This window comes from Lolium perenne, chromosome 4, assembly GCF_019359855.2.
Source record: "Lolium perenne isolate Kyuss_39 chromosome 4, Kyuss_2.0, whole genome shotgun sequence".
Taxonomy (NCBI): Eukaryota; Viridiplantae; Streptophyta; class Magnoliopsida; order Poales; family Poaceae; genus Lolium; species Lolium perenne.
This window is the reverse complement of record NC_067247.2, coordinates 400,454,633-400,463,261: the sequence shown is the minus strand read 5'-3', so window position 1 is coordinate 400,463,261 and position 8,629 is coordinate 400,454,633. Positions and strand designations below refer to the sequence as shown.

The window sequence follows — 8,629 nt, the reverse complement described above, 5'->3', positions numbered from 1 at the left end:
AGGTAGCCATGCATGCAAAATGTTTAGAATCATCGATCTGCTGATTCTGGAATCATGTGAATGCATGATGTTTAGAATCATCGATCTGCTGATTAGAATTTATAGCAACTAAAAAAAGTCTAATTAGCTATCTTTCTTGTTCACTTAGCCTGCCGGAAAATAGAGTAGCTACATATATGCCACGGCGGAATCCATCAGCTCAGCGTCTCCCTAGGCACGACGTCGACGTCGGCAGTAGAAACTATATATGTCAGCACTCTGGATCCATCAGCTAATGGGCGATGTTCAACACGCTATGAGATGCATGAAGCTGAACTAGTAGGCATATTTTCAGGACGCGGAAGATATCACACGCAGCGAGATGCATGTTGGGATGGTTTTACCTAAGAACACACCACGCCATGCCAGCTTGTTCTCGCAGGCCGCTGCGGCGTCGAGTCGAGGATCTGCGGCCAAATGACGCCATGTGTCTTGCCGGCACAAGCCGGCCATAAGGGCACAATACTTGGATAGTCAAGAGCTAGCGGAGTTCTTTCGAGAAAGGTCTTTTCCATTCTACTCCTTCCATTCGTAAATAAGTGACGTAATCTGATTCGCATAGATCTAGAAGCGCTTTAGATATAAATCGAACAAATATACAACATTTATTTGTGAATAGAGAAAGTATTTGTGAAAGAGATCAGGAGCATGTATGCACGTTCAAGCGTGAGCTGCATGTTGCATGCATGTTATATAAAGGTATTACAATCCAGGCCGTGGACGGAATTAAATAGTGCGTGTCACACTCACTCACAGGCTACACAAGGTGGGCCTGTGGCAAGGTAGAGAAAACAAGTAGGCGAGGTCCATTTTCAATTCAGTTTTCTTCCGTGGAAGCCCAAGCAGAATCCTGTAAAAGGCCCAAAAACGGCAATACGAGAGCAACATAGAAGGGTACTCCAATGTTTAGTCCCACCTTGCTAAGCCAAGAGGATGAAGACCAACTTATAAGGGGAGCTTTTTGTTGTCTTCTAGATAGTAGTAGAAGCACATGAATCACACACAAATAGCGCGTGCGCTCGCGTGAATATTCGCGACTTAAGACTTTGGACGCTTGGCGATGGCGCCACTAGCCAAACATACCTTTTTTTGGATTTCCATCCCAAATAATAAGCTAAATTAAATATTTCTTTCTTTCTTCCAGCAAGCAACATTTTTGTTGTCAAATACGCACAGCAAGTAATGCTTTGTACTGTGTTTATCTCAACGAAGTCCTGGTGTCAACTTATATCCAATTGATTCTAAAAGAATGACTTCAACAAGTGATATTATCATGGATTTGGCTTTACTTGCCAAGAAATATGAAAAACTTACCATGAAGAAAGGAGGCTTCAACAAAGAAGGAAAGCGAAATTGCTACAATTGTGATGAACCGGGATAGTCAACAGTCCAAGAGGTGTTTTGCATTTTTGCAACGAATGCAGCAGTTCACAACAAATATGATACTAATTCCGATTCTTTGCAAGATGAATTATTGATCGTTTTAGCTATCACCAGACAGCAATAACAAGAGACAATTATGCTCCCAATTTTTGAATTACTCAAGTTTCGATCCTTTGCAGTAAACACATCCTGGACACAAGTGAATTATGTTCTTGAATGCAGGTACGGAATTAATCTGCCTGCCTTGGATATCTGTACATTTGGCATTGCTAGCTGTTTTAAACTAGTTAACCAGATCAATGAATTTCCGTCCTCTGACTTGTATTGAATTGCAGGCATCAGAGAGTTGCTGCTGAGGAGATCAGGAAGCCATGGAGTAGAGATACGAGGAGTATTTGATGATGGAGCACGACTGGATGTCTAGACGTGGAGGGAGGCGGGGCAATTCTGAGATGGAACCAAGCAAGATTTCTATAGACGCGTGAGGTTGAAAAAAGTTTGATGCATTCATCAGAAATTTGATACCTAAAGACTCGTAAGAAACAAATTTGCTAATGTCATGTTCATCAGAAACAGTTTGTAGAGCATGCATTTCGCAAAGAGCCTTCCTTGCCACTTCACCCTTTACGGCTACTTCACGTGTCTCCTTTCGCAATGCAATTGGCGGATCCACCGTGTCGATGAGTTGCTAGCACTGCCTTGTTGCCCCCCCTGCACATGTGGCTGCTGTCCCACTGTGTCAGATGGGCTCACATCACTACCTTCCTGCTCCCGCTGCACATGTGGCTGCCGTCGGGTGTACACTTGGAGATTCCGTGGCCACCGATCCTGAACAGGAACAGGAACCTAGGGAGAATCAAGCGGAATCATACCCACTACTGGTTGGGCCTGAACCAGCACATCACCATCAGGTTTAGTACCCATAGAATCGCCCTTAGTGTGAGACACTACCTTCTCCCCCTCACGACCATCTTGCCGAGAGTGAAGTTGGTCAAGTTCTGCAAACAACAAGCTCAGATCAGTTTGCTCACCATAGAATGGCTCGGATTCCCTGAAGGTGACATCCATACTTACAAACATGCGTTTCGCAGAGGGACACCAACATTTATACCCCTGCTGACTAGAGGAATAATCAACAAAAACACATTTTACTGCTCGTGGGTCTAACTTCCCAATCAATGGTCTATGATCCCGAACAAAGAATGTACTGCCAAATAATTTTGGAGGGACAACAAACTTATTTTTCCCAAACAACAACTCGCATGGGGATTTCATACCAAGTATCCTGGAGGGTGTCCTGTTAATCAAAAAGTGGCTGTCATGACTGCTTCACTCCACAGAACTTGGGCACATTCATTGTGTACATCGGCGAGCGAGCTACTTCCAAAACGTGTTTGTTTTTCGTCGCATGCCATCGTATAAACATGAGGTAGCCATGCATGCAAAATGTTTAGAATCATCGATCTTCTGATTCTTGAATCATGTGAATGCATAATGTTTAGAATCATCGATCTGCTGATTAGAATTTATAGCAACTAAAAAAGTCTAATTAGCTATCTTTCTTGTTCACTTAGCCTGCTGGAAAATAGAGTAGCTACATATATGCCACGGCAGAATCCATCAGCGCAGCGTCTCGCTAGGCACGACGTCGACGTCGGCAGTAGAAACTATATATGTCAGCACTCTGGATCCATCAGCTAATGGGCGATGTTCAACACGCTATGAGATGCATGAAGCTGAACTAGTAGGCATATTTTCAGGACGCGGAAGATATCACACGCAGCGAGATGCATGTTGGGATGGTTTTACCTAAGAACACACCACGCCATGCCAGCTTGTTCTCGCAGCCGCTGCGGCGTCGAGTCGAGGATCTGCGGCCAAATGACGCCATGTGTCTTGCCGGCACAAGCCGGCCATAAGGGCACAATACTTGGATAGTCAAGAGCTAGCGGAGTTCTTTCGAGAAAGGTCTTTTCCATTCTACTCCTTCCATTCGTAAATAAGTGACGTAATCTGATTCGCATAGATCTAGAAGCGCTTTAGATATAAATCGAACAAATATACAACATTTATTTGTGAATAGAGAAAGTATTTGTGAAAGAGATCAGGAGCATGTCTGAACGTTCAAGCGTGAGCTGCATGTTGCATGCATGTTATATAAAGGTATTACAATCCAGGCGGTTGACGGAATTAAATAGTGCGTGTCACACTCACTCACAAGGCTACACAAGGTGGGCCTGTGGCAAGGTAGAGAAAACAAGTAGGCGAGGTCCATTTTCAATTCAGTTTTCTTCCGTGGAAGCCCAAAGCGAATCCTGTAAAAGGGCCAAAAACGGCAATACGAGAGCAACATAGAAGGGTACTCCAATGTTTAGTCCCACCTTGCTAAGCCAAGAGGATGAAGACCAACTTATAAGGGGAGCTTTTTGTTGTCTTCTAGATAGTAGTAGAAGCACATGAATCACACACAAATAGCGCGTGCGCTCGCGTGAATATTCGCGACTTAAGACTTTGGACGCTTGGCGATGGCGCCACTAGCCAAACATACCTTTTCTTGGATTTCCATCCCAAATAATAAGCTAAATTAAATATTTCTTTCTTTCTTCCAGCAAGCAACATTTTTGTTGTCAAATACGCACAGCAAGTAATGCTTTGTACTGTGTTTATCTCAACGAAGTCCTGGTGTCAACTTATATCCAATTGATTCTAAAAGAATGACTTCAACAAGTGATATTATCATGGATTTGGCTTTACTTGCCAAGAAATATGAAAAACTTACCATGAAGAAAGGAGGCTTCAACAAAGAAGGAAAGCGAAATTGCTACAATTGTGATGAACCGGGATAGTCAACTATAGAGGCCAGTCCAAGAGGTGTTTTGCATTTTTGCAACGAATGCAGCAGTTCACAACAAATATGATACTAATTCCGATTCTTGCAAGATGAATTATTGATCGTTTTAGCTATCACCAGACAGCAATAACAAGAGACAATTATGCTCCCAATTTCTGAATTACTCAAGTTTCGATCCTTTGCAGTAAACACATCCTGGACACAAGTGAATTATGTTCTTGAATGCAGGTACGGAATTAATCTGCCTGCCTTGGATATCTCATACATTTGGCATTGCTAGCTGTTTTAAACTAGTTAACCAGATCAATGAATTTCCGTCCTCTCGACTTGTATTGAATTGCAGGCATCGTAGAGTTGCTGCTTTGAGGAGATCGGGAAGCCATGGAGTAGAGATACGAGGAGTATTTGATGATGGAGCACGACTGGATGTCTAGACGTGGAGGGAGGCGGGGCAATTCTGAGATGGAACCAAGCAAGATTTCTGTAGACGCGTGAGGTTGAAAAAAGTTTGATGCATTCATCAGAAATTTGATACCTAAAGACTCGTAAGAAACAAATTTGCTAATGTCATGTTCATCGAGAAACAGTTTGTAGAGCATGCATTTCGCAAAGAGCCTTCCTTGCCACTTCACCCTTTCTGGCTACTTCACGTGTCTCCTTTCGCAATGCAATTGGCAGATCCACTGTGTCAGATGAGTTGCTAGCACTGCCTTGTTGCCCCCCTGCACATGTGGCTGCTGTCCCACTGTGTCAGATGGGCTCACATCACTACCTTCCTGCTCCCGCTGCACATGTGGCTGCCGTCGGGTGTACACTTGGAGATTCCGTGGCCACCGATCCTGAACAGGAACAGGAACCTGGGGAGAATCAAGCGGAATCATACCCACTACTGGTTGGGCCTGAACCAGCACATCACCATCAGGTTTAGTACCCATAGAATCGCCCTTAGTGTGAGACACTACCTTCTCCCCCTCACGACCATCTTGCCGAGAGTGAAGTTGGTCAAGTTCTGCAAACAACAAGCTCAGATCAGTTTGCTCACCATAGAATGGCTCGGATTCCCTGAAGGTGACATCCATACTTACAAACATGCGTTTCGCAGAGGGACACCAACATTTATACCCCTGCTGACTAGAGGAATAATCAACAAAAACACATTTTACTGCTCGTGGGTCTAACTTCCCAATCAATGGTCTATGATCCCGAACAAAGAATGTACTGCCAAATAATTTTGGAGGGACAACAAACTTATTTTTCCCAAACAACAACTCGCATGGGGATTTCATACCAAGTATCCTGGAGGGTGTCCTGTTAATCAAAAAAGTGGCTGTCATGACTGCTTCACTCCACAGGAACTTGGGCACATTCATTGTGTACATCAGCGAGCGAGCTACTTCCAAAACGTGTTTGTTTTTTCGCTCTGCTACACCGTTTTGGGGAGGGGTATCTGGCCAAGTCGTTTGATGAAGAATACCTTGTTCAGACAAGAAGGCCCCAAAGGTGGTGTTCAAATACTCCGTGCCATTGTCAGTCCTGAGCACCTGCACATGTACTTGAAACTGATTCTTTACATATGCATGGAAGTTCTGAAAACAGTGAAACACCTCATCCTTGTGGCGCATCAAATAAACCCAAGTCATACGAGAATAGCAGTCAATAAAGGTAACAAAGTACTTCATTCCATTCACTGACACCACTGGGGAAGTCCATACATCTGAATGAATAAGCATAAAAGGAGATATGCTCCTAAGCCCCTTACTCACATATGAGGCTCTTGTATGTTTAGCATATTCGCAAGCATCACATGTTAAATTGCCCTTGCTTATTCCACACATAATATCAGGGAATATTCTACTCATCTTATCGAAAGACACATGCCCCATCCTACAGTGATGGACCATAGCCTGTTTTTCCTTGTCCTCCATGGTTGCAGCATACACCAACTCTGGTTGCACCCCTTTTTCCACATACCAAAGCCCCTTACGCCTGGTGCCAGTCCCAACCATCTGCCTCGTCTCCCGCTCCTGAATCACGACACCAAACTTGTTAAGAGTCACACTACAGTCTATGTCATTAATGAGAGCACTCAGAGAGAGCAAATTAACAGGAAACGCTGGGACGTGTAAAACAGATGACAAAGAGATGTTTGAAGTGCACTTTACTGTGCCTTCTCCAACAACAGGTTATTTTGTACCATCAGCAGTTTGAATGGTGCCTTTGTGAGTAGGAGGATGCTTAATGTAAGACTCAAACACACCGAATTTACCCGCAACATGCTTAGATGCGCCAGAGTCTAGAATCCATTCTGTATCATTCTCATTTGTAGGAAGGGATGCCTTTTCAGAATTACCTTCATTCGTGGAGACCAAGTTAGCAAAGTTTCCATAGGCAGCACCATCCACTTCTGCATCCTTTGACGTCCCATTGGCCACTTACGTCGCCATGTGTGCACTCTGACCACCGGAGTTTCCAGCGTGTCCTCCTCTACCTCTAGCCATCCCGCTACTTCCCCCTCTGTTATATCCCCTGCCTCTACCACGAGTTGGGCAGTACCACTTCAGGTGACCAGTCTCCCCACAAATGAAACAGTCCCTAGTCTCTTTCCACTCTCTACGCTCGGTCACGGCAAACGTTGGAGCTGACACAACTTTCTCATCTGCTGGTTCCAGAGAGAGCCGCACCTCCTCTTGAGCCATTGCTGCAATGGCCTCGTCAAGAGTGGGCAAGGAGGTGTGGTGCAGCAGAGATGCCTTTCTGCCATCAAAGCACTTACTTAGCCCCTCCAAAAACTTGAGCACACGCCTGCGAGCTATCCACTTGTGCCCTGACTCGATGGAGGCTGCATCATAGAGTTCGAGAGGGTCACAGTTATCCTGATCAGCCCATAAGGCTTGCAGCTCTGCCACATATGCCATCACTGTCATGTCCCCCTGGTGGAGATGGCGAATCTTCCCATCAATCTGAGCAATGAGCATGACATTGCCCTTACCAGAGTACTGAATGGACAAGGTCTTCCATATTTCAGCAGCTGTGGACAACCCCTCCACGGAACGCCCAATGGAGGGCACCACCGAGTTCAACAACCACCCAATAAGCAGAGAGTTGATGGTTTTCCACTTCTTTCCCTCAGCACTAGTCTTGTCTCCTGGTTCTTTGATAGTCCCCAATAAGTACCCATCAAGATCTTTCTGATCCACAGCCAACATTGCCCTCCGAGACCAACTCAGATAGTTGGTAACCCCCTCTAGCTTGATGTCCGTGGGTGACAGGTCAATCTTCTGAACCACTTCTTGTCGGGGAACAATGGCCTCAGAGCCACCCCCTTTTGAGAGAAACAGCGTGAGCTGCTCGCGAGCCTCCGCAAGGCCTTTGGGCTCACCCATCTGCACTCTCACCTTCACCCAGCAAAAACAACAAATAGCTTCGGGGCACGCTTACCAGCAACCTCCTTTCACCAGCAGCAGGCACACACGACTTGAGAAACCACCACCCCTGCTTCACTCCTGGATGAGCAGCTGCACGCAACAGACAAGAACCACGGTCCAGCTTGTCCTTCTCCTTCCCCTTGCACGCATCACCACCTCGTCTCCTCTCCGCCGCGTTGTAACCACTCCCACTGAACCGGCTTCCCTTCAGCCCCATCACACTGCTCTGATACCATGTTGGAGCAGCAGCTCACCTCATCTTTCTTGGTCCCTGGCGGCTGGTGTGGTTTCTTCACTCTTAGGGTTAGCTCTCCTCCAGCTCCCTCCTTTTATAGGTCAGCACACATGGGCCTTAGGCCACTTGGGCCAGAAACATGTCCAGTGTTCAACAATTAGAATCTTAGCATAATAAGGTTATTTTAATTTACTAGCCTGTTTGTATTCTTCAATACAATATGAAAACATTTAAACTACTGTTACTTAACTTCTAAATCGAATCGTTGAACTCCATCAGAGATATCTACCGGCCATATCATTAGTTTATAGCCTCCACAGTACCGTATATATGTTTTTCAACATAAATGTTACGCCACTTAAAAACTCGGTCTAGCTGGTTCCTGTTATTCTTTTTCTAGCTATGAATCAAACGGTGACAATCCTTGCCATATGGGAAAGAAAGCTACCTTGGACAGTCAATAATAGAGGCCAGTCCAAGAGCCTAAGGGGTGTTTTGCATTTTGCCATGCATGCGACAGTTCACCCAAAAAAGATATTAATTCCAGTTACAATAAGACAAATTGTTGATTGTTTTAGCTATCAAGAAACAGAAATCACACAAGACAATTGTGCTCCTGATATCTGAATTGCTCAAGTTTTGATACTTTGCAACGAAAAGGAAATGGATATACCTACCTTGGCTTGCATGGAATAA

The 8,629-nt window shown here is 45.0% G+C and overlaps 1 protein-coding gene across 1 annotated transcript; it reads right to left on the bottom strand.

Annotated features, from left to right (window-relative positions):
- Positions 1–6,705: 6,705 nt before the first annotated feature.
- LOC139830411 (uncharacterized) lies at positions 6,706–7,723 on the bottom strand. The gene has a single exon (XM_071818409.1). It carries the CDS (start codon positions 7,654–7,656, stop codon positions 6,706–6,708), a length of 951 nt encoding a protein of 316 aa, XP_071674510.1. The 5' UTR covers positions 7,657–7,723.
- Positions 7,724–8,629: the final 906 nt, after the last annotated feature.